This window comes from Amia ocellicauda, chromosome 10 (assembly GCF_036373705.1).
Source record: "Amia ocellicauda isolate fAmiCal2 chromosome 10, fAmiCal2.hap1, whole genome shotgun sequence".
Classification (NCBI taxonomy): domain Eukaryota; kingdom Metazoa; phylum Chordata; class Actinopteri; order Amiiformes; family Amiidae; genus Amia; species Amia ocellicauda.
In genome coordinates, this window is record NC_089859.1 from 10,773,603 (window position 1) to 10,801,304 (window position 27,702).

General features: G+C 37.4%; 1 protein-coding gene across 1 annotated transcript in view; it reads right to left on the reverse strand.

Moving 5' to 3' along the window:
- aff2 (AF4/FMR2 family, member 2) overlaps positions 1-27,702 on the reverse strand; it is a 167,999-nt gene that overhangs the window by 91,183 nt on the left and 49,114 nt on the right. Inside the window, exons 3-4 of the mRNA XM_066714969.1 lie at positions 22,141-22,200; positions 20,718-21,608 (exon numbers count right to left, since the gene is read on the reverse strand). Coding sequence (XP_066571066.1) covers positions 20,718-21,608; positions 22,141-22,200 — 951 coding nt within the window. The remainder of the gene's footprint in view (positions 1-20,717; positions 21,609-22,140; positions 22,201-27,702) is intronic.

The following is a 27,702-nucleotide window of genomic DNA, read 5'->3' on the forward strand; positions in this document are numbered from 1 at the left end:
TAATTTTGGAGAAGCTGCTCCTGGAAGCTGCCAGTTTCATAGCTGGCATCACCCCATGCCAAACCCTAGCAGCACTAAAGAGCAGATCATGTATGTGTGGGGATATGTGGGGCACTGCAGAGCTGCAGATAAGCAGCAGAGGGCAGCGCCAGCAATGACACAACATGTGTCTGTGGATGAATAGGTCCACCTGCACCAGAGACAACAAGAACAATAAATATAGATATTAAATTAAATGTAAGAATGTTATCAGTGACTACATACAGAGGTCATGATTGTGTGTGATGGTTTTATGCAATGAAAAACATGAAGACATGCAGACTGAACATGACAATTTAGCATTCAAATAATAATTAAAAAAAACTTGACAATGGGTCTGAGCAATCTCAATACCCAGATTCCCTTATAATCTTTTATTGATGATTATTAAGTAATCACTTATACATTAAGATATATTAAAATGTATATCATAATAATTGTATTTATTTTTGTTTCCCTGTATTTTTTTTATTTTTTTTACCATTTCTACTCCATTGTAAATTGTTTCAGACATTCATTCAGGCAGGGCCACCAAAGTAACTAAAAAATCTGAAGAAAAACAATATCAAGCTTTAAGTGTCTGCCGAGCAAATGTGAAAATAGCGTCTTTCTTTGCTTTGGCAGGTCAACCCAGGCTAATGAAACTCTAGACGGTGCATGCAATGGAGCTGCATGGGATTTCAGAGATTCCCAACCTTCGGTGCAATCTGTTCACACACCAAACACACGGCCGCTGGAGTGAAGCTGACATTCACTACAAGCCATTTAATTGCTCACCGTGAAGCTGCATGTACAGAACCAGCAATTTGTTTGATATCACAATAGAATGTTTAAAATATTTCTTTACCTTGTTAGAACATGATATATTACATAAAACACCGCTTACTGTGGCTGTTGTTGTTCTATATCATTACAGCACACAGGGGTAAACTCACCTAGGCGCCTAATGCAGCTCTCTATAGTAAATGTCAATTAAAATAACATACATTTCCAGCACAATCACTAATGTTTTCTGCAAATCAGCAATCTTCTAAATGTCAGTAGTTAGCAGCTTACTGTACTGGTGGTAGAAGGAGTTGGTATCATATCATCATAACTACAGTGTTATGTTCGGTTGGCCACAGGATAGGAAGGGCAAGAGCAAGTGAGAAAAGCATAAAATAAAATCAGTTATATGTCACACTTGTAGTGCTGTGACAGGTTGGAGAATGAAATGTGACTGAGATATTATAAAAACACTGCACAAACCAGCTCCTTTTTCCAGGTCCCCAACACACTGACACAGAATTAGGCATTCCTTTTTTAGGTTTGTGATTTGTGTGCCTGCATTTATTTTTCCTTTATCTAAAGAGCTCGTGGTCTGGAGCTGCAGCATAAGACACAGAAAAGAAGGCAATTTTGGCAGTTATTGGCACCATCTGTAGCTGTCAGAAGACGGACAGGCATTCTAGCATTTATGGCTCTGCAGCCAAAGCCCACATCACCAGTCCAAAACGCAGCCAGCTGACACCGGGAGATTAACTTGCATTGATCTGCTCGGATAAACTCACTTGAACTTGGTCAGCACGTTGCCACCCCAACTCCTGGCCACATCCAGTACTGATTAAATAGCCTCTGCAAGATGTTTACAGGCCGATTATCTACTCGTCCTCCCTTTTCACCTCAACTTTGGCCATTCTCTATGACAGATTAGAAAGTGTCAGCCTGCACCCAGGCAAACACCTTACATGTCAAGCCTTTGACCTCTCCAGATGTTGAAAGGTCTGAGAGATGCAAGAAACCAGAGCGTGTAAAAATGTCATCCGATCTGATACAATAAGCTTTACAGATATTTTCTTGATAATCAGACACAAGGCCAGAGGATATTTTTTATTTGTAGCTGACAGACAAAATGGTCAATTGCCAAGCAGGTTGGATTTGTCTGTACTGTACAACGGCATGCACAATGCTACAACACAATAGCAATATTTCATAGAAAGTAAATGAAAACGTTGTAGTGGAATTCCTTTATTGTCTCAGCACTGTGACCTGGCTTAAGTCCATCAGAAATGCTGATTTATCTCTTTGCTCAGAACACAGGGCATTGATATTTCAGATATCAGGGGATTACCTTCAGTACAACCATTCTTCAGGACTTCCTTTTTGGTACATGATATCAAAGATTATTGTGTGCTTTATAAAAGGCTTCTGAAGCCATTAGGATGAGGCTTTCTTTTCTGTAATCAAAGTAAGTACTCTCCAGGCAGGAGAAATGTCCAACTGAAGTCAATCAGGACTTTGATCTTCAAGTAAAACGTGGTGTATATACTGCTCTAATTAACTTGGCAGAATCTGATGCCCCTATAAACCTTTTAACCTCACTGACATAATCCCTCACAAATAAAATACAAAAATATGTACAGAGAAGGTAATAGTAGGTCCTATCAGCCAACCATAGACAATACAGAGGAAATATCTCTGCAACACTTAAACATTCTTCCATACTATCTGTTCCATCAATTCATATATTAAAAATACAGTAATCTTCTTCATCTTTCGGATTGCTATGGCCACACATTCTAGTAAAAACAATTACAGTCAAATATCTATCAGCATTACAAAGATCCTGTTTAATACTGATATGACATATGATCACAGTAAGGCAACGAAAAACTGACATGACAAGAATAATTGCATTGGGTGATGTACCAACATGTTTGAGCCCAAAAAGGCATGGCAGATTCCTTTAGCTGTATCTTCACGCAGGGTTATTACTGCAAGAGTTATTTTTATAGTTTGCGGTCTGCCAGGAGACAGTGATTGACACAAAAATCACTACAGACAAAGTAGTGAACACAACATGAAAAGCAGAACAAATGTATATTAGACTAAACCCAGGAGTGATTTGTTCTTAAATAATGCATTCAGTGCCAACACAGAGTATCATTTATACACACACCTGCTTCAATTTACAATTGGGTTATTTGCATTTCTGTCCATAAGATATAGTACACCATATATAATCATTTATCCAGGGTGATCACTGATTCCTCCTTCATACATATATGCAGATAACCATTGTAAATTATGATTGATTGGGATATTTAAAAGAAACCTTAAGGAAATGCAGTATCATACAAGTTGTAAGATGCCTAGGAAAAATACATAGTGAGAGAAAAACTAAAGTCCAGGTTGACACAGGTGCATTTTGGTTCTAAGTTATCGTGTGGTTTTGAAAAGCTGAGATCTTTATTCTCTTCAGCATTACATGACAGATTTTATTACTATAGCCTTGTCAAGGTTTGTGCTGAAATTTAACCACTATTTATGAAAGCCCCAGCGCAGTCCTGTAACTCAATCAGCAGAGACTCACTTGGTGGCTTGAATCACTTCCTGTTTATGATCCTTTTGCTGAAACTAAATGATGGCAGATTTAAGCATCTGCATCCAAAACCTACCGCCAAATGGAAATGAAATATTATACTGGTATTCTATCTACACTCTCCACCCAGCCCGGAGGTGTATGTTGGCTTTGTGAAGAGATGCAGAGGTGATTTTATTATGTGGCTTCATTTCAGAGTGGATTTGGCACTTGCCCCTATTCCGTGACTTAATGCTGTTGGAAAGGTCCTTCTCTGGAGTTTCCAAAGAGGCCTTGAAATGCAAAACCATCCACACAAAAACATATTATGTCTAGATGTGAATGGTTATAAACTTTCAAGACTCACCTCTGAACCCTTGGTCTCCATTACAGCTGTATTCTTAATTCAATTAGTGACTAAACTAGCTTTTATCTTGTAAATTATAGTTGCTTGTTTTTATATTTTATTTCTGTATTCATTGGGTCTTAAATGAAGATACGAGAGAGCGCTTTTGATGCCAGGTGTAGACATATATATATATATTTGTGGACTTTAAAATAATTAGATAATCCAGCTTTTGACATCATTGTTTTTATATATTTGTGGCTGTGAGAAGAAAGTGTAATTTCATTAAAGTCATTAGCAAGCAGATCTACTGTGTACATAGGCCCAATTTAGGTTTCTGTGTTTTTTAGCAGTAACTCTGTTGACCCCTTTGAATCATCAGTTTCTCATCCATCCTCATAGAAACCTCATATCTCAGACATCACACAACTGGGAAAGGACGAGATCCCAGTATCTAACCATTCACAATACACTAAGACCAGCATAAAAGACTCTTCTGCTACAGCAGTTTGGCAACACAAAAATTCTGAATATTATGTACAAAGTCTCAAAGTCTGCAGAAGGATGGCAAACTTGCATATCTGCAGCCTAGCCAGAGGATATAATAAATCCTTTACCATTAATTACAATGATTAACTGGTAAACAATAATTTGTTAATGTACACGGAAATATTTTATAATTCACCCGTTGCCAAGAAAAATTATATAATCTTGAAACAATTTATCTTACAGAGCAAACACGCAGTTCATATTTTGATTAGCTAATGCAATTTGCATGTAGGTCCTAATGTGTTTAATGTCTCCATCTCTCCCTCTATCTCTAATGCTCAAATACGTATAATGATGAGGTTATTTCAGACCGCAGGAATTCACCTTGTGCTGGTGTTAGCATAATGCTGTGTACAGGTGATGGATGATTATGTAATTTTAAATTTCAGCTATTATAAGACTATGAAGCACAAAGGCATTTACGCATTACTTCAGAAGTCAATAAACACGTTTACGAACATAAGTCAATCTGCCCACATCTTACCTAAGCCTCTAACCTAATTGTGACACAGGACCATCATTATCTGAGCAATGTGGGTGCTTTGCTCTTCATTATAGATGTTGATTTAGACTAAAAACTATTTTATGATGCCAAACCTTTGTGTTTATGTAGATATTTATTATGGGGCTCAAGTCACATCTTATGAAATGCAACTTGTAATTGTGGTGTTCCTTAAAAGGTCATTCAGCAGATTGTGAGATAGCTTCCTTGCAGAATATGACATTAGTAGTTAATAATATCCCTTAGGAACTCGGGGTCATGTGTTAAGCTATAATGAGGTTCAGAATACATTTCCTACAAAATTCATTACACAGCCATGGATTTCATGGGCAAATTATAAGCACTGAGTCACAATATAAAATAAAAGTCTCTCCAGCATAAATGATCCAGTAGTTCAAAAAAGTAAATTTTAAATAATGCATACTTCCACTGTTTCAGCACATTCTGTCCATCATCAGTTCTAGTGAAATCAATCGAGCAATTAAAAACATTCAGATGTAAGCCAGACTATCACAGAGCTAGTGAGAGGAAGGGGGAACGAAGGGGATTATGGTACAAAAATGTCAAGTCCTTCAATTGCTTTTGCCATCTTTAAGAACAATGTACAGGTTGAGTGTTCCTCAAGGCTACACGAACATTTGTAAGGCCATTTTGCTTTTGTTGGGGAAACAAATACTAGAGGCCTAAAAGCACCTAAAAAGCCAACCCTTTCAACATCACTCGACTTCTACCTTACATATCCATGCATATGTGTTTACAGACAATCAGTGTAGTATGTCACACTGCTGTGCTAAAACAAGCACTTGGATGACATTGCAATAGATCTGCAGACAGCAAAAAGCTATGGGAAACTGGCTTGATTTTCATTCATTCAACTCTGACATATCTTCACATTCTTTGGGCCTTTAAAGATGGCAGTGAATGAAATACCAAGGTGCAAGGAGTTATACCCATATCAGCTCTTCGGAAAGGACTGACATATTTTAATTGGTTCATATTTCAAGAGTTTTTTTTTTTTCCACATCTATAATTTGAAATGCTCTAGTTTAGCAGGACGCTCAGAGGCCGACACAATACAGATTTCCATAAACCGTGGATTTGACATGTAAAGCACGGACACAAAAAAATGCAAACCACGTAAGCTTCTGAAAATCCGACTCTAAATCTTCAGCAATTGCTAAAGCTCAGCTAAATAATCTCCAATTAAACTGTTAAAAAAGACAGCCGCTGAGGTCTGGAATTGTTTAAAGGGTGTGGGGAGAGTTGAAGAGTCTCGAGCTCAGAACGAGCTGAGATTTATGTGGACAGAGCACATTAAGAAGGTGTAAACCGACACCTACGGTATCTCAGATGTTTGTGTTTGTTCGACCCCAGCAAGCACAATATGCTTGTCGGGGAGCCACTTCTATATGAGCATCACGATTATAATTAGCATCATCAATCATGTTTTAAGTTCTGCTTTGTATGGATCACACAACTTTCTGAATAAAAACAGCCTGCTGCCACTCGTCTTACAGACCTTTTCTGCCTAATGAGAGTCATGTAAGGTGTTGCTACCAGGAAAATCAGCAGAAAAAAATGTAACTGATTAAAACTAGCTCCAGCTCTCCCAACTCTAACATGCTGCCTACGCTTATTTGACACTGCGGGGTGTCTGCTTAGAGAGAAAGAATATATCTTTAAGGAAAACTGAAGGGGACGTTAACCGAATGCCACAGATGTGAAGACCACAATCGTTGAATAGAGTTGTTCCAAACCACAGTTTATTTATTTATTTTACTTGCATACGGTCAGGCCCTGGTGATTTCATGTAGCACTATAAACACATCCAAAGTATGGAGATACTGAGAGTGATCAAATTTTCCATTGCAGAGATTAAGGTAATAGGTTTTTACAAGACTAATGCACAGTTGTATAATCCTACAGGAAACACATTCTGCTTTAGTTATCACTGATTACTAAACCACTTCATTCCTCAACAAATGCCATTCTTAAGATGTCATTTTATATATACCTTATAATAAACACATATTAGTTTATTTATATATTTTAACATTAACTGCTCCCTTACAGACCTCTAAAAGAAAACAAATAAGAGGAATGTACCGATAAAAAATAATAAATAAGTGTGTGTATATATACCCTTTCCAAATAGCTGTTGCCAGCTGTCTCATAAGTAATAATGCAGATCTGACCTTGATATCTGGCCTCTGTTGAGAGATGTATTAAACCCGTCACATGATGTGAAAAAGGGTGAAACGCATCATATCCATAATAACTTCTCCCATCATTTATCTGAAGGTAATCATGCAATGTAATGCAATGGTAAACTTTCCATTTTTCTTGTATCCATACTAAATATCCTGTGTAAAAAAGAAGAGAAAAAAAGGAATACCCAAAACAACAAACTATTTTTCACAGCAGATAAATAGGGATTTATATTTGGTCTTGCCACCTTCGTATTATATATTCATTGATTTCTAAACTGCCTTTAACAGCCCTGCAGATGTGAAATACTCAGAATTCCGATTTGGCACTTCTGTATTAAATTTGCATATCAGGTCACGCTCCGCTTGACATACTTGCAAAATTGCACAGCGGGTATTTTATTACAAGCCACCACAGATATTCAGCAACAGCAAAGAGCATCAAAAATAAATTAAAAAGACTAAAGACCTACCAGTAGGCCACATTATGTATTGTTTTGTAGTGCCTAGAGCTATAAAGCTTTTTCTAGTCAACAGACATAAGCTGTGCTGGGAAAGAAAAAAAAAAAATAGGTTTCAGGGTGTTATGTTGAATTTTAATTGGGAGGTCTAGAGCTACACTGGATTAATGCAATGTTAAACACAAAAAGGAATGTTTGATTGTCAGCTTTTTGCACAATAGTATTTTTGAATGCACTATTTTCATTATAAGAAGAAAAAAGAAACTGTCCGCATTTCCTCAAATGATTCTCTCCAAAATGCTTTAATGTTGATCTATCTTGTCACAGTAAATAAAAAAACAACTTAAATCTCTAGGGGATGAGTTTTAGTAACACTCCAACAGACACAGAGAAAATAAATTGTGTATGTGGAGGATGTTATTAAACATTTTGTATGGCTTACTTGAAATTCGTATTTAATATACTAGTTGTATTTCCCACAAAAATACACATACACAAACACACGTGAACTTTGATGACTTAACTGCAAGTACGGTTCACATTAAAGGAGTGCTTCATGCAGCCATTGCAGTCACATCTTATTGCAAGAGAATTTAAAATGAGCATGCTTGTTAATGTATTCAAATTACTAGTCTGAATGAATCAGAAAAGGAAGAAAAAACAATACAAACAAAAGCTTTATCAGAGTCCATAACATGGCTCTTCATTAGTTTTTTTTTTCTCTGTCTAATGTTATGGGCCTTCATTCCACCACTGAACCTATTCCTCACTCAAATAAATGTGACTAAAATAATGCATGACTGATCTTAAACTGTAATACTTAAAACGTGCATCTGTGTTTATTATGTAGCTCAACTGCAATTACAGTGCCGTAAATCTGCAGTCTAATTATGTTGTGCAGCTATCTGCCTGTATTTATTGTGGCTAAAATAAACAAAAAACATGTGGTGTAAAGGGAGATTTATGTGATGATTACTTACATCACCATTTCTACATGTGTCCTACATTAAAGAAGGCAGTACCTCAGAGTCCCAGTGAAGTGGAGCAGAAATGCTATAATTTAATAATCAAATTTTCTGTGGCTTTTAGAGACGACAGGCAATACAGGATAGAGTAACACTGAATACCTTCCGTAACAGATAACCACAAATCGCTCAGGGCAAATAGAAACCAAATGGTGAAACTCTACCTATACTGCAACAAACTTTTCTATTTTTTCACCCCAATTTACCCATTAAATACCATCAGATATAAAAGTCACAATGTATTGGTTGTCCTAGGTTGCAGACTTTAAATAGAAACAAAAGCAAGCTTAAAATATCTACTAGCTCTGAAAATAATAATAATAATAATAATAATAATAATAATAATAATAATACTCTTAATTCAAGTCTTAAGTGTAGATGTAGTAATAACTTTTATGTTTTGATTATTTTGTATTTGTTTTATAGATTAAATAGATTAAACATGTCACTTGTGTTAATCAGAAAACCAATCCAACTAACCCCAACTGGATAAATGCATATGCAAATATCTGGGGGGGGGGAAATGAATGCACTGACCATGGTTTTAAAATCAGCACACTATGGTGAGATTGAGCAAATTCGTAGTGTCAAGCAGACAAAGGGAATGCCAGAGGGCTGTTTGAGAAAAAAAAAATGCAGTAGCTGAATTTTTTGCACACCCAAGCTATTATATTTTACTTCTGCCAGACGAATTTCCCTTAATTACAGTGATGTGTGTGCAGTATAGGATTCTGGCACACACTAATGTACTAGGCCTATACAATGTGTTTTTTTTTTTTTAAATCAACGGTAGACAAGCAGCCCAGGAAAATGGCTTCTGAAGAGTATGATGGAAATTATAACAGCTGTTCCTTCTAATGGGGGAAGCCTTCTAATAAAAGTATTTTTTTTCCTTTCAAAAACAGAAATAAATTAATCTTCCAGTTAACACATTTGTATTTAGTCAATCTTAGAGAGGACAGAGTTAGTCCTTTCAAGCTCTGGTATCTTCATGAAGAACATCATCTACTCTGTGTTTGTGAATGAAGTGAAGTAAGGGAATACTCTTACTAAATAGTACACTATTCTTCAAGGTTAAGATTATCCGGCAGAACTGAGCACTCCCAGTAGCAGAAACATATTAATATCCTGTATAAACCTACGGCTATGTTATCATCTTGCCATTTGCGCATGTTTTGTGTACAAATTAAACAAAACAAACAAGAAAATAAAGCAGAAGTAGATGCTAATGTATTCATTTCTCAACATTATCAAGATTAATTGGAAAAGGAGAACTAACTAGCCCTTCACAATCTGGTCCAAAAATATATTATATGCAGGCAATGTCTGTGGATTGTAAGGGCTGCCATACTAATCCTATTTAATATAAACTTTATAATATAAAAAGAAAGTCTTAAATACAATAGCATATACAAGTACAGACAACCCAGTAATTTGCAGAATACAGATAAACAAATAAACAGATAGAAAACTAGGCTCTGTATCATCTGGTCCCATTTATAGGAATCTTCCTTTACCCACATCCCTATTCATTTTTTTTTTTGTTCAATATTTGCTGGAAGTCTGCTGGGACCCAGTTATAGCACATTCTTTTTATGTTTATTAGCCACATTACTGACTATATCAGTAAATTTGCTACAAAGACTCGCATTAATGAACTCCAATTAATTCCGAAATGATTTTAAACAAAGGCTGATGAGAATAACCAATCAAGCATGACAGGGTAAAATCTGAGCAAGCTACTGTGACCTAATTTTAAACACCGACTCCTCACTGTCAATTCACATTGCTGCGCAACAGGCCCACCTACAGCTCGGCTTGGGTTTTCCTAAATTATTATATGTAAATATATTTTTTAACATCTCTTCTGATCTAAGCTGCTTTCCTTTTTCATTTGTGTCAAATTAGTAGTCATTAGCTGGAGCCTGCAGCCATACCACCTTTGAGTCTCCTGTTGTCAGTTTAGCAGCTAAGCAGGCCTGGAATTGGTCAGTATTTCAACATCCAACCACAAGACCAAAGCAGGTGCTAAAGAATGGCGTGACGCTGGCTCACAAACTGTCCTTCATAGCCTGCAGATTTGTTCTTAAATGTATCCTGCAGCCGGGGGCAGAGGTGCACTGCACTGTGGCCATTTGCTTGCTTTAGATGAAACATTCAATCAAACATTGTCAACACCAGAGACAACGTGTGAGTGGAGTTACTTCCAGCAGAGGCCAAAACCACAAACCTCTTCTGCATTTATTTGGCAAAGTTTTAACACCTGTCATTCTGGAATATGTCCTAAGAATTAATTACATTTAATTATAAATAAAGAAGAAGTACAGTTGTTATTTACACGATTGTACGTATTAACACCCCTTATCCTTAATATTCAAGTTTTCTGTTATTGCTAAAATGTATCTTTCATTTCCTTATATGCAGCTTGGAAGCACAGAGAGATAGACGTGTAACAATTGTAATAAAGCAAACCACACACACAAAACTCAACAGTCAAACAAACCAAACTATCTAAATTAAATCAGATTACACCGAAAGGTATAGCATATTTGTATTACTGAAGTTAAGTGGACCTAGGGCATATTGTAGACAAAAGATACAAAATCTGGGCAGGTTACAAAAACGACCAACAAAAGTTCCTCCTGGAATGACGTAAAATTCAAATTGCCTGAGGATAACTGCAGACAGAAGTTTGTGAAAGAATCAAGCAATGGCCGTCAAACAGCACAGGATCAGCACTAGCTAAAGGTGAGGATGACCGTTACCTGGATAAGGAAGTGAATACTCTGGGACAGTGGGTTTGACTGTAGCCTGCTGACCTGAGCAAGACGTCAAATAAAACCAGAACATTGCTGGAGACTCAGGGACTCGGGTGATGTGAGGTTTACCAACGCCAGGTGGCAAGTTGGGGGAAAGCAGCCGAAGCCTGCAAACCTTCGAGGTTCTGGGAGCAAATCGGCAGTGAATATTACTTTGCTTGTCAAGAGACTCTTTGATTTTAAGGAAGGTTACTTGAGATTGAGTCAGGTTTAAAGATTGATATCTTACTTTTCTTTATTTTTTTTGTCTTTCTTTGTTCCATATAATCTAGGAGGAGAAATTAAACATAATACAGTCTGGTCATCAGCCAAGCTCTGTATTCAGTTTGTTATTTTTATGTGATAGCTGCAAGGCAGTTCAGTTGCCTTCAAGAGGGTGATCTAACATGTCAAAAAAGGAATGTTGTCCTATTCATTGTGTTTAATGAAACCTTTGCAGAGTATCCAGTCGTTCACACAAAACCACATCTGCACAAAGCAACGTGATATACAATTTACTATGCATGCACCTTTACAGCCAAGAATACAAGACAAGCCATGATTTAACCCTTTAGAGGCATATCCTTTCTTACATCAGCTAAGAAATCTATCAAACAGCAGCATTGGCAAAACATAAACAATGTATTTAATTTCTCAATTTAAAAGGCACACAGTGTGAGTAACAAGAACAACAAAATGCAGAATGTCACAATGGCTAGATAAGAGAAGAATTAAGGACATGTCTGATGATAAATGAGATGTTGAAAGATATCGGATTTAATAAAGCATTTCAAGATGCCAGGGAAGCTGGTGATGAGTGTTGCATTTACAACAATAACACTCCTTTTGGCTTAAAAATTAATACACCATACAAAGGATATTTCTTAATGCTATTTCACAAGAGTCTGCATCACCAGAATGACTTGGTTTTGCTTTGTGGTGCTTACACTCCAACAGCACCAGCTGACAGCTCCCTCACCACTGCAAACACCCTTCATATGATGTTTTAACTTAGGGCAGTATAAATAAACAAAATACTGTCCATAAAGTCTGCGGAGAGATGAATTACACAGTTTCAGATTCAAAGTGTTGAAATATTTCGGTTCCACAACATAAACCCCCAACTTTCTATATCCATAAAGAGCAAAACATTGGAAGACTTCTGGCCAACTCCTCAAACCCACTGAACCAAATTACCCTGGAATGGAAACAGACATTTTGAGACCTTGCGTTACATTGGAGATCTGTAGAAAGACTCATGGACAGACAGATAGGACAGCAGATAAACATTCTGCTTCATCCAGGTGGGAAGACTCAATTAAAAAAACAAAACTAAAAAACTCAGTTACTTCTAAAATGATTATTCATTGTGTAGTAATAAAAAGAAAAGTTAAAAAAAACATGTACATGGCTGCTAACCTGCAACTGCAGAGGTTGTAAGTCTCCAAGAGGGACAGAAGACAGTGTGATAGTTGTTTCTGGGAAAGCCGAGACCTACTTTGTGTCTCTTGGCAGCCGAGTGTAATCAACTGTTCCTGGAAATGGTTTCCTGTCCAGTGAGGGGGCCGGCTTCACTGTATGAGATAAAGACTTTCCTATATAGAAGAACCCAGAAGCTTTTTAATAAAGAAACCTCCAGGACAGCAAGAAGCCTGCGGGCATTTAAATACTAAGCAAGACCTTAGCAAGAGGTAAACTATGATAAGTTTCCACAATAATATCCAGGGCTTTATATCCTTTCCCATGTCTTTTTAATCTGTTTAACGTAGTTTGTCATTCCTCTTTGTTTTCAAGTTGATACTGTGCTTTAATCTGTTTTTTTTTCTTTTTTTTCTTTTAGCATGGTAAAATCCAATATTCCAGAACTAAAGTACAGATCAAATCACGGAGAGCCTGAATTATAATTAAATTAAAAGAGTCTTGGACTCACTAATAAGAGATCTGGCTTTTTAAAAGAATTTTTTGGCAAACTAATGAGATTATTGCAATGCATTGAGCACTTAATAAAATCAAAGACCAATAACTACAATTAAAACAGCAGAGGAAAAAAAAAAACTGATGTATTTAGATATTGACATGTGGACCTCATTGAGAAGTGAAGCTGTTAATGTTTATTATCAGCCTAAGCATTTTAAAATAAAAATGATAGTATAATAGATTAGAAAAGACCAAATTCATCAAAGCAGAGTGGAAAGGGCAGAAACTCTGACTTCACTCAGACAGAAACAACACAAAGAAAAGACAAATGTTTGCATTGCAATGACAGCTTCTGGGAGTCCGAGTCCCTTTCGTTGAATCAGTTCAAACTAAAATCATTAGTCACAGGATGGCTTCTGCTTTTGGAAACTCTGTGAACTTTTCCATTCGGCCTACTGAGATATCATGTGGTGCAATAAAATTACAATCCACCACAAAAGGAAGAAAAATAACCACCCTTATTCTCATTGAGTCACCATGCCTGTGAAATTAACATGTACAAAGGGCTGCACAATTTTTTATTTCAAAACTGCTACTTATAAACCATCAAGCTGCTTATCAACAGGGCAGAAGGGAATTTGTAGTAAATTTGGATAAAATCTGTGCAAATCTGCCGAGGGTTTGAGTCCTAGTGTGATTTATCCCCATATTATCCATATAATCTCAGTGTATCCCTTTCCTAACCATATGCATCGCAAATGGGACAAACACAAGGACATTTATATGCTGCAGATTCTTGCTCCTATTATATCCTATCACAAAGAGTAATCAGATGAGGGAGAGGATTTCATGTGTGCCAAGTGTACAGATTTCTACTGTCTCCATTAATCAGTTATGAACTTGGGTATCACATTATACACTCCATTGCCACTGCCTTCGAAAGTCAAGAATACAGAGTGATTCCTGCCAGTCACCAAGAGTTTGAAGTGGATCAAATAAATATCCTCAATAGTCACCGATGTACAAAGGCAGTAATTAACAAAGGGTTCTGAAACATAATGATCAGAAACCGAACCTAGAAGTGGAGGACACTGCCTTTTAACTACACACAAAACTAAATATGTCTGCCCATCAGCCTAGGAAAGTGACATAAGAAACTATATTGATCGATTCAAAGCACAGAAAGATGTCTTAGCAGATGCAGAAGTAACACAGGCTGGTTTTCACAGTATTGCTTTTCAAAAGAAAAAGATGTCAAGAGTGGCACTGAAATGCACTGGGAAAGCAGATTCTGTGGGGGGAAAAAACAAACATGGACACACATTTAAAGATAATGTGGGGAAAATCATGACTTACTCAAACGTGTATGTGGTAAATATGTGGTAAGAAAGAAAAAAAAAACACGTATTTGAGGCATATAGACAGATAACAGAGCTTCAGCAGATGTTGAAAAAATGTACACAAAGCAGATATTCCTTTTTGTTGCCTCTTGCCTTAAATACTTGAAAGAATCTTTAATCCGACTCATTGTCTCATAAAATCTCTGCTTAAAGGGTTAGCGATAAGACTATTAGTTATATAAAGCCCACATAATGCTTGCTGCAGTAACTGTTTTTGGGGGGATCAATACCGTTATCTGGCTGTCAATGTTTCATACTCCCTGACACAAACCCAGAGCAGCCTTTCACAGGGAGCAGCGTATGCACTGAGCTAATCGATACACCCAGTGATAACAGGATGATTTGAAACACATTTAACAAACGCTTATCACTTTACTGTATACTGAACCTGTCAAAATATTTTCCAGGAGGTAATGCAGGAGTGAGATTCACTCACGCCAAATGGAAAGACTGATGGGATGAATGAATCCCAACCTCATTTTGTCAAGTTCACAGCCGTCATCAGTTCTTCCTTGAAATCGTTCAGGAAATATTTTTACGACACCCTTCAGTAATGGGAAAATTTTTGAATGAGCCATTAAAGACGCATGTAAATCACTACATAAACAGCCAAACGAAATGAAAGTCATCACTTTCAGGCAATGTACTATTCCCCAACAACAACACGAAAAGTATACGAATATATACGTGTGTGTGTGTGTGTATACAGACAGATAGATAGATAGATGATGAACTGATACAATCAAGTAATTAAAAAACAAGGGAATTGTCTGATAGAAACAAAACAAAACAAACAAAGCCCATAAAGATTTTTGTGAGAGACATGACTAATAAATCTTTACTTTTTATCAGACGTATGCCAAAATGCTGAGGCTGTGAGTCATGCAGCAGCAAGTGGCAGGAGGACAGATCCGTGAACTTGTCTCTGTGTTTATGGTGAGGCTGCAACAGCTGGAGCCGTCGTGGCAGGGGGTAACTTCCCATTCACTTGACGGTCCAATAACAACATCCATCAACATTTTCCTAGGAGCTGACCATTCTGAGGGCAAATTCGGAGCAATTAAAATTCCCCAGGTTTTATTTGTACCACATGCTAAGCTGTATGGTGTAACGGGACCATATGTTTCGAGACATGTCTGTGCTGTATTCCGTGGTTTTAAAATTAAATTGCCTTCCACTACACTATTAAACAAAGTAATATAACAGCTGGTTGACTTTCCATGGTTCAATGGCAGTATGTCAAACTGCTCTAAATGTATTAGTTTTATTTATTTATTTTACAAAATGGGACAGTGCTGGCATGCCATCATTCTCAAAGAGGACAGATATATTTTCCAAGAGAGGCGGTCTAATGAAACATACAATTTTCCTATGCTTCGTCAACAAGTACCCTTCCAAAACAAAAGCACAAAAAGGATGTACAAACTTTACTTCACAACAAGGTGGTTTACAGAAATTCAGTCTGATTCATAGCTGCTAATTTCTTCTGCGATATTATGTCACAGCAAACACTGTCAAGGGTTCTGATCTGAGACACTACACAACAGAAGGTGATCTGATGTTCTACACCAATGCATTAGATTTCCCTTAGGCTAAATCATCTAATTTGACCTCCTTCCTGTTTTATAGTAGACGTCCCTGCAAGTCTTTGTTGCTAAATCAGCCTGACATCCCCCAAAAATGAAATGGTAAAACATTTAATGCTACAACTTGCAAAAAAACTGGGTAAGAACTCAAAATGTGTTATATTAAAGCTGAATCCTCCATATTCTTAAAAACTCATTATATTGATTGCCATTAGTGATGACAGTTAAGATTGTACCTTCACACAACCTGCTAATAGTTAAAAGCACTACTCTGTATGGAAATATATGTGTACTGCGGTCACTTCCAGTTTACAAGCGAAAAAAAATCACCTTTCCAATCTATTATACAGGGAACTAGACAGGGTTTACTAAGTTCACGTGTCCTCTGTGGATTTTTCAAGGCCAGTTTCCTGCAGAAGACTGATCCCATGTCCTGCACCTGACCTGACCTGAGGTGTGTGGCGAATGTTTCACTCAGCACGCTGTGTACCCCTTCACAGTCATTCTTGGCACTTGAAGGAGCTCTTTCTAGTTGTGCCAGTCTGACTCAGCTCCTCATAAAAGGCCCTCCAGCACTGCTTAGATTCAATGGTGAATTTTACACCAACTCCTTGCTGAGTTCTGAGTGGTGCTGATTAACACAAGTATCCTTAAGCAATAGTGGTTGATTTTTTTTTTTTAAATAAAAATAATGGCAATTCGTCTTGTACCTTGCTTCAGTCAAATCCTTAGTTAAAAGCATTTTAGGAGTAAAAGCAATGGTATTTCACCACTGAGCGCACTGGTTCAAATACAGTTGTTCAGACCCTTTTGAAAAACAGAAACAAACAAAACAAACAAAAAACGTAGTGCTCTCAATATAGCCCCCACTCCATACCTACAGTTTGTAAATGTCTCAGGTGAGCACTTTGAAAGAGTTTTTTTAAATAGTACTGACTTTGCAAAATTTCTCCTGTGATACTCTCTTATTAATTAAAAATCAACTAATGCCAAACTTTATTCCACCTGCAGAAGCATAACTAAGATGGTTGGTATGTTGTGCTAAAAAAAGATGAACAATTTTAAATAAATAAATAAAATATTGCTGTTGGATATGCAAAATAAATGACATTCCAGATAGTATAGCTCTTTTATGTGTTTGAAATGGTGCTGGACAATGAAGGCTCCTATAGATGTACGCTACAGTGTTTTTTCCCTACTCTCTGTTGAACTGCCGCTATCCTGCCTTTGAGGAACACACCTCTGGTGGGAAAGGGGCAGGTTACTTGTTATGCCCTTCCTATCAATGTCCTGACAGACCAAAGAGCGATTTCTATGTGCCGGTAATTATTTTAAGACAGGCATACGCACTGACAAAATTTCACTAAGGTGTGAAGAACAGTTTGAAATAACATGTCTGTGACCTCAGGTGAAAGAAAATAATAACAGCTGTACTGTAAACTTATAAAGTAAAATTTCAAAGTAATCCCATTTCGAACCATGAAAAAATAACCCCAAGCTTCCCACTGGCTGCGATGTACCTTCTGTACTGCTTCTGGGTTGCAGCTCTATAAATTCTCCTGAATAGAGCATTAAAATGAACTTTTCTTGCCTCAGAACATTAATACAAGATAAACAGTCAAAGTTAATCTGTTTCCCCCTGAAAATACCACTGCAATAACAGACACTTATTTTGTACACTGCTAGTAAGGGGAATGCAATTTCCAAAGACTTCTGGCTTTCATAACTGGGCAACAAAATAGAGCAAGTCTTGGGTGGCCATTCTTGCTTGAACAGCATTCAGTTATTTTTAAATCCAAAACTTAACTACAGCCTACAGGATTTAAGTTGTTTGGAATTACAAAGTATTGTATTCAATGTTATTTATATAAGCTTAATCCAATTAAAATGTTTTTTTTTTTTTTAATAAATACAGTGAGGGAAAAAAGTATTTGATCCCCTGCTGATTTTGTACGTTTGCCCACTGACAAAGAAATGATCAGTCTATAATTTTAATGGTAGGTGTATTTTAACAGTGAGAGACAGAATAACAACAAAAAAATCCAGAAAAACGCATTTCAAAAAAGTTATACATTGATTTGCATGTTAATGAGGGAAATAAGTATTTGATCCCCTATCAATCAGCAAGATTTCTGGCTCACAGGTGTCTTTTATACAGGTAATGAGCTGAGATTAGGAGCACTCTCTTAAAGGGACTGCTCCTAATCTCAGCTCGTTACCTGTATAAAAGACACCTGTCCACAGAAGCAATCAATCAATCAGATTCCAAACTCTCCACCGTGGCCAAGACCAAAGAGCTGTCTAAGGATGTCAGGGACAAGATTGTAGACCTACACAAGGCTGGAATGAGCTACACGACCATCGCCAAGCAGCTTGGTGAGAAGGTGACAACAGTTGGTGCGATTATTCGCAAATGGAAGAAACACACAATAACTGTCAGTCTCCCTCGGTCTGGGGCTCCATGCAAGATCTCACCTCATGGAGTTTCAATGATCATGAGAACGGTGAGGAATCAGCCCAGAACTACATGGGAGGATCTTGTTAATGATCTCAAGGCAGCTGGGACCATAGTCACCAAGAAAACAATTGGTAACACACTATGCCGTGAAGGACTGAAATCCTGCAGCGCCCGCAAGGTCCCCTTGCTCAAGAAGGCACATGTACAGGCCCGTCTGAAGTTTGCCAATGAACATCTGAATGATTCAGAGGAGATCTGGGTGAAAGTGTTGTGGTCAGATGAGACCAAAATCGAGCTCTTTGGCATCAACTCAACTCGCCGTGTTTGGAGGAGGAGGAATGACCCCAAGAACACCATCCCCACCATCAAACATGGAGGTGGAAACATTATGCTTTGGGGGTGTTTTTCTGCTAAGGGGACAGGACAACTGCACCGCATCAAAGGGACGATGGACGGGGCCATGTACCCTCAAATCTTGGGTGAGAACCTCCTTCCCTCAGCCAGGGCATTGAAAATGGGTCGTGGATGGGTATTCCAGCATGACAATGACCCAAAACACACAGCCAAGGCAACAAAGGAGTGGCTCAAGAAGAAGCACATTAAGGTCCTGGAGTGGCCTAGCCAGTCTCCAGACCTTAATCCCATAGAAAATCTGTGGAGGGAGCTGAAGGTTCCAGTTGCTAAACGTCAGCCTCGAAACCTTAATGACTTGGAGAGGATCTGCAAAGAGGAGTGGGACAAAATCCCTCCTGAGATGTGTGCAAACCTGGTGGCCAACTACAAGAAACGTCTGACCTCTGTGATTGCCAACAAGGGTTTTGCCACCAAGTACTAAGTCGAAGGGGTCAAATACTTATTTCCCTCATTAACATGCAAATCAATTTATATATTTTTTTAAATGCGTTTTTCTGGATTTTTTTGTTGTTATTCTGTCTCTCACTGTTAAAATACACCTACCATTAAAATTATAGACTGATCATTTCTTTGTCAGTGGGCAAACGTACAAAATCAGCAGGGGATCAAATACTTTTTTCCCTCACTGTACATACAAATGCTACAAACTGCAAATTCCAGTAGGTTCTTAGGATCTTATGTTTTCTTGACTGGCAAATTTTATAACATAAATGCTATCAAAAATAACTTGTGAAAGGACCAGGGTGAATCAGTAGCACTACATTTTCACCAATGAAGACCTGCGCTTCTAACTAAAATACATAAGATTACTAATTTACTAGCTTATATACTGCCATGCTGTTTAGGGGGTGGGGGGGGGGGTACCGTTTCTGAATGAAATTATATACCTTTTAGTTGCAGCAGTGCTTCCATTTCTGTCTATAGTATAGCACAAGCATGCAAAAAAAAAAACAATTCTGCTAGTGAAGATAACAATGCTCTGTATCTTATTAATGCAAAAGTAAATGAAAGTATGAAAGAACATATAATTTGAATTATACTCTCCATTAGTTTTACGAGGATTTACAGTTTGTACCCAAATAAGAAAAATAAGCTATATTTGAATGTTCACCATGACATAAATACTACAGTTCACCAGTAATTTATACAGACAGAAATAAATAAATCCAGTAAAAAGAAAGAATACAGCAGTCAAACAATGAACCATTATTTTGTCATTATTAGAAAGCCTGTCAACCCTTATTTATATAATAAGTCTATATAATAACAGACAGATCATGGTAATGTTCATTTTCTAAGGAAATAATCATTTTAAAGGACTAAACAGCAATATAGGTAACTACGGTTTCTAAATTAGTTCCATGTCAACAATAGTTCTCAAAACCCCTAAAGATAAAATACACTGCCATGCGCATAAATCATTCCATAACATACTGCAACCCTGTGTATTATTTTCCTAGTCCAATTTCTCAAAAACATGAAAGTATATTAATAAGCAATTCATGTCACCCATGTTACTCCAATCTTTGTGACACAGCTCAGTGTGAGGTCAGCCGAACCTCATAGTGCTAGTGCTATACCTCATTTTATCCAACGATGAATTAACAATGATTGTTTCACCGGCTTATGTGTGGCCAGTGTCTTCATGATAAAGTAATGTAACAGCAGCACCTACCTCCCCAGCCTGAGGCAATGTCAGCTTTGGCAACTTGCTCTTGGCATTTGTCGCACTGGCTTTCCCCTCCATCAGGCCTCCAAAAGAAGGATTGCTGTAACCATCCCCAATTTCCACTGGAGGCTTCAGCTCCGGCGAGTCATTGGGGACCTGGTCTTGCCCATCCATTGGCCTCACATAGGCCGTTGGTTTTTGCTGGACTATGCTGGGCTTGCAGTGGAGCCCAGGAGGGAAATTGGGAGTTGAAAGTCCACTTGGAATGAGGGAAGTGGAGGGGACTGGAGAATTGGATCCGTGGGATCCACAGTCTTGCTCGGGAGACTTGCCGTGACTGCTCTCTTTGTAAGTGTGTTCAACAGTAGAGGACTTGGCGGAGTGAGTGTGTCTTCTGGAGTGGGAAGAGGAAGAAGCAGGACTGGAGTCTCCTTTATGTAGGTCACCCTGGCTGTTGAACAGGTCCTCATATCTGCTCTGGGACGGCTCGTGGGAAGAACTGTTGTGCTTTGCTCTGCTGCACTGCTGCCCACCGGCCTGGCTGGGCTGCCCACTGGCTGAACTGTGGGTTCCCCGTGACCAGTCTGTGGAACGGGACTTCTTGGCCCCTTGGTGGCCATGCAGCATTGTAGAGCTGGACAGAGAGGCAGAGGAAGGAGGGGGCATGGTGGTGGTAGCATGCCCAGTGCTCTGGTGCGAAGGTGGCATTCTGTTCCTTTGCCCTTCTGAGAAGAAACTCTGCTGATCGGTCTTTTCCACCGGAGTCTGTGGGATGGAGTTTTTGGGGATGCCCACCAAATGGCTCTGGTTGGAGTGATTGGTCAGCAGGTCCTTCATTTCATCATAGTTTCCCAAGGTGTTCTGGACACGGTTTGCCAAGGCATCACCCTTGTTTGTCTGCACACAAAGAGAAGAAACAGTTCATTAGCACAGTTCAGGTTTTATTTTTTATTTTTCACTGCATTTGCATAGGAAAACAGTAGGTCACCAAAAGTGCTAGTATAATAATAAAGTCAAGGAGCGGCTCACTGAGTGCCTGTGTGTGTGTGTAGAGGGGGGGACCTATTGCAGGGTTTGTATAAGCATGCTTTAGTGAACATGACCATTAATATAGATTTTGAAGCATTTACATATTTTTTACAGGTTCGTACAAATGTTCAATGTCGAATAAAGGCTTTCAAGAGGCTTTTAATTTGCTCTCCATCTATGACCAAATAATTTCACTTGCAAAATTCTGGAAGATTAGATTAATAAGGAATGGCTATGCGCAATTATTGGGGCCCCTGTCATTTGTAAACACCAGCATCTCGTTAATCCATTTGGGGATGGGGGAACCAATGTAAACATGAATAAATACACACATTAAAGTGCACCTCGATGAAGTGTTTAACAAGCATTTAAGGTACAATGTGGATCTATAAAAATATACCTTTAAAACCTGGTCTGGATTGTTGATCCCCCCCAAAGTGGATTGACTTGATGCTTCTGTCTGTCAGTGTAAAGAGACACGACATTTATGATGCAGTAATAATGAGGGAAAAGCAGACTAATATTCTAATGATACTAAAGTTAAGCTTTAGCCCGGTGTTAATTGATAACAGGCTTTTCAGAAGGTCTGGTATTTCACCTTGCATTTTGTTCACTTGAAATGCAGACTACTCTGTAAGGTTGTGTTGTTTACATTGCATTAAAATAAGTCTAAATAGCAAGGTTAAAAACTCCACTGTTGCTTATATGTGTAATCATAAACATATTGCTTTATCTTACTGCTATTTTAAGCCAAGGTTATATAGTTGGGAATTCAATGATTTGAAAAAGCAGTAATTACTCTGTGAGCTTACATTACTGGCATCTTCTGTTACTAGTCTGAGCAAAACTGGCACTGTGTGAAATATATAAATATATATTTTTAAATAAATAATAATAGTAAAACATATTTAAACACACATTGCATGCATGCATTATGTATTATAAACCACGCAGCCAGGCATCATTAGGCATCTTTTGGCTGTGTAGTAGACATGGATTTGAGCAGAATAAACTGAATAAAGCAAATCAGCTATGATCCAATTTGTGTAATACTCCCATCACTGAGTTTATTGAGCAGACTTTATTGAGACATTTATTTTATTAAGACCAAATAGTAAAGTGCTACAAAATAAAGTTATACACGTGTGTAATGTTTTCTTTTTGTTGTTTACTTCCTTACATATGTTTAAACTTACATGTTGTAAGTCAACTGCAATCACATTCAAGATGTCAGCTTGCATTAGAGCAGTAGGCATGTACCCTTGAGGCCGCAGTTTGTCTGACGTCTCCCACTGCTGTTGGAGAAACACCACGTATAGATCCTTCCATACAGGCGCAGTTTGGAGAAAGTGTTGCAGCCAAGAGTGATGTCAGAAAGACGGTAGCTTGACTTCACATCCTCTACACATATGCAAGCTAACATCTTGAAAGCACTTGCATTACATTAGCAATGTATATGTTTTAAAACACATTAGGTTGTGGCAAATAACAACAAAAAGACATTTTAATTAAACCATTCAAGTATCTTATGGTAATGTATAACACTATTTTTCAGGAAAAGACACAATTTGGCCTTTAAAGCACAGTTGTCATATGTATGTGCCTATATTATCACTGCTATCACAAAAGCCATTGTGGTATATTGTCCACAGAAAAACCAAAGAAGGTACAGTAGTAGCAGGTTAACCAGTGGGGTCTGCTGAGAAGATTAATGATGACCTCCCACACATCTGGAAATGCCAGCTAAATTCAATGGAAGTAGTGCTGTTTTGACAATCCTTAACAGTGACCTCCTCTTACCCCAAACTAAAAGGCATTTTAATGCACCCTATGAAACTTTAATGGCAATAATGTTTGTACTAAAGAGATTTATTACAATGAAAAACGTACTAATGGACAGTTATCCTAAGCATCTCAAATTTCTTGTTTTATAGCGCATTAACAGAACAAACAGGAGATCATTACAAGTTGTAAGGAAAGACAGCCTAGTTTGGTACCTTGATTTAATGCAATGGCGGGATCATTAGACTGTATGACATGATGCTAATGAGATATCTGCTTTCTCAAGATCTATATTATTGTGGCCATATACCCCACAAAGAATCGGCTATATTTTTGCTTGGCACGTAAGTGCATTAAAACTCCAGAATTTTAATGTATGGCTTACTTCATTTTAAATCTCTCTCTTTCATAATGAAATAAACAGTTTTATTTTGTTTTGCTTATTAGTACTGAAGTTGTGTATTATATATACTTCATCACAAAATACTGTTTCTTGAGGAAGTCACCCATGGTAAGGAAATCTGCTATTATAATATAAATATTACTACTAGCACATAATAATATAGATATGTATTAATTATATAATGCCTAAATCTGCAAATTAGTAGTGGACTTTCTTTCCCCACATGTTTCTATTCTACATACCACAGCAGCAAGTGTTCAAAATAATGCAGAACAGAGACATTAAAAGCAATTGTACACAAAGCTATCAGAAAGTAATAATCAAAGCATATGATTTTGCACACCATATATCAATTCAATACATATGTGATGAGATTACACCGTCACTGCAACAATGCTCACACGCACACAAATATTTTAACAAAACACACACAGGTTTAGAAGACATACAGTACACAGCAGCTCAACATGAGTTTCTTTAGGAATGAGCCAAGAGGTTGGTCTGTTTTATGCATGTCAGTTTAGTGATAAAGGGTGAATCAGAGAGTGGCACCACTGTAGTTGGAGAGCACTTATAACTAGAACAAGCTAATGTGTTTTTAGATTTCAGTCTTCCACCTTTAAAGGTCATATATCCATACAGAGATTTTCTGAAGCCTTTGAATACAGAGGCCATAATTGTAGGGCTCTTATTTTTAGCACTTGGGATTAGAAGGGCAAATGTTTAAGGCTATTTGGTGAAAGTCCCCGACGCTGTCATTTTCAGTACAGGGAAATACATCTTGGCTGAGTACAAAGGCCTCTTGTGCTGCATACAAACTGTCTGTGCCAATATGGTAACACAGCAAACTGTCTGGGCAGTAGCCAAGGGCACATTCTGCATTCCGACTCTCAAATTATAAAAAGGCGTATTTATTGTGCTGGAAAAACATCAGTGAATTTGATTACAAGTTTATGTACCATTATGCTGTATTCATGTACCATACTAAAAACATTTAGGTTATTGTTGTTGATATGTGCATTTTGTGACAATACGACTTACTGTCAGGAAAGGGCAAAACCATGAGAGAAAAGAATGTTCTCTAGAAAATCTGCCTTTGCTTAGTATGGTTAATCAGGGTAGCTAGACAATTTTACAGTTTGCTACATAAACATTATTATTATTATTATTATTATTATTATTATTATTATTATTATTATTATTATTATTAGAGCAGCAGAAGAAGTTGTAAATGTATCATAACCTTGCAGGTTTTTCATCTTGAAATTGTGTATGTAATTACTAGACAGCCTGTCAAGTTAATTAGCTTTCAGGTGGTTCTTAAATCACAATTTTGAAAATATATGTATAAATATGTATAATATTTAAAGGATTTTTCTAAATCAATTAATGTAATCTATGGCATATTACAAGGTTCTTTTTCTTGAAAGGTCATGCAGTTGGAGGTGGTTCTCCCTAAAGCCTCTGTAATTCATTGTCAAAATTATAAATATGCAAGGAGATAATTCAGCCGTCTCATGAACATACAACAAGCTACTTTTTTTCTTTTCCCCCCTCCCTTTATGACACTAATGAACTTTTGCAGGATTTTGCAACTCATTTGTTAAAGCCTCTCACAGGAAAATGACTCAACTAGAGAAACGAGCATCTGGCCAGTTCTGCAACTGACATTTTTGTTTTCTAAAACTGCTCTGATAAAGAGTGTGTGTGTGTGCGTGTGCGTGTACATGTGCATGTGTCTGTGTGTGTGTGTCTGTGTGAGTGAGTAAGTGTTTATGTTGAGTGGGGGGAGGAGGAAAATAGAAGCTGAATCAGTCTAAACTAAACAAACACTGTTTATAACTACCTCCTGCAGATGCATGTAGTTAGGTCATTAGGACATTAGTCCTCTGAACTAATGAATCACCTTTCAAAAGACTGCTTTGTTTCGTCTCTCAGTATACAGTGTATTCTAAGATAGATCACATGATTCATATCATCCGCCTCTTTACTGTAAATTGGCTGTAAATGAATGAAAATCATACATTTTATGAGTAGGGAAATAATATCAAAGACAATGTTAAGGGTTAAAACCTGTAATCCTTAGACTTATTTTCTGAAGAATTAGTATATTATTGTATCTCAACAAATGTGTAACCAAATCCAAACCGATAGAAATATGTTCATATGTTACGATTTAAGAACGTGAATGTTTCTAAAATTCCAAAGCTGTATACATTAGAAAGCTATAATACTGATACAAATCAGCTGTTCACATAACCAACCTATTTTGTTTAAAAGCTGAAATAGAGTACTAATAGCAGAACTACACAAAAGTTTATTCTGTTGTGTATGCAAAAAATCCAATTATGGAATGACTTTTCACTTATTGTAGAACTGCCTGAAATGTAGAACAGTTGTAAAGAGTTCTCTCATTCAAAACTAAATTGAAAAATGCACCTGATAAATCGGCCTTAAAAGATCAATCTTTTCTCTGTTACTTAAGTATTTTCAACTAATATTTTCAATTTGCATTGTATTTGTTGTCAGTACTGTTGTCAGTATATTACCCTAAAATAATCCTTGTTGATATCAATATCCTGTCTTAAAATGTGGTTTGGGTGTGATGGCTGATGCACTGCGGCATTTGCCCTTTCCTTTCTTGTAATGAAAAGACAAAGTTTACAGCAAACATGCTATGATTCCAATAACAAGACCATTGGACTTTATCTTCCAGGCTGAAACAAACAATCAAAAGGTAAAAGGGATGGCAATACTGGTGCGTTTTAGAAAACGGAAAATAAAAATATCAAAACAGAAAAAGCTGAACAGACTTAAATTATTGTTTTGTTTCATATATTTAACTAACCTCCCAAATAAGAAGCTTTTCGAAAATGTCTTTACTAGAATAAGTATAACCATTAGTGCTTTCGAGTATAGCAAATCCATATGATCCTAGAAGTGGTAGCCTCTATAGAAAATTTGAAATCAATAAGAAGAGACAGATACAGTACGAAAAGAAACCAGCTGAGTGTTTCTATTATGTGCAATTCTTTCCAATCTATGCAGGGCTATGAGCCATGATTGCTACATGTGAAAATGCCACTACCATCAAAACCTAATGGACTAATAATTTTGATCGACTCAAATGTATCAAATCTGCCTGATAAACCATCTGGGAAAGCCTAACAATAAATGGAAACTCTAGAAAGCAATAGTGAGGAAAAAGTACAGTAGATGATACAACTTTAAATTGCATAAAATAATTGCTTGTTTTTACTTTATTTTTAACCTTAAACTGTATTCATGAATAAAACATGAAATCTGACATGAAATACATTTGCAGCAACCTACCGCAAATACACATCAGAGTTACTTGAATAACTTGACTTCTATTTCCTAATCTATGCTTCTTGACTCAGCAGTTGCTTGAGGTTGAAGGTGTTGTCGGGATATTTACAGAGAAAAACACCTCTTTGTGACTGAAACCATACCGGAGCACTGGCATGGCTCCAAAGGTGCTGCTTTTGACCTTCACTGGATTTACTGGCCTTAAAAAACATGGAAAACGTGTCCAAAAAAAGAGCGATTCACCACTGAAGAAACCACAGACAGGGTGGAGGCTCTGTTTGTAGCATAAGGTCTACAGAGCGTTGAGTGTTCAAGTCTGCTTTGATAAAGCCGACAGTGCTGTGAAGCAGTAAATATATCAGAAATAGCTGTTAACAGTATAGTTCCATTAAACAGGATTAAGGGGGATTAGCTAATGGTAGCCCAAGAGACGGGTGCTGCAAGTAC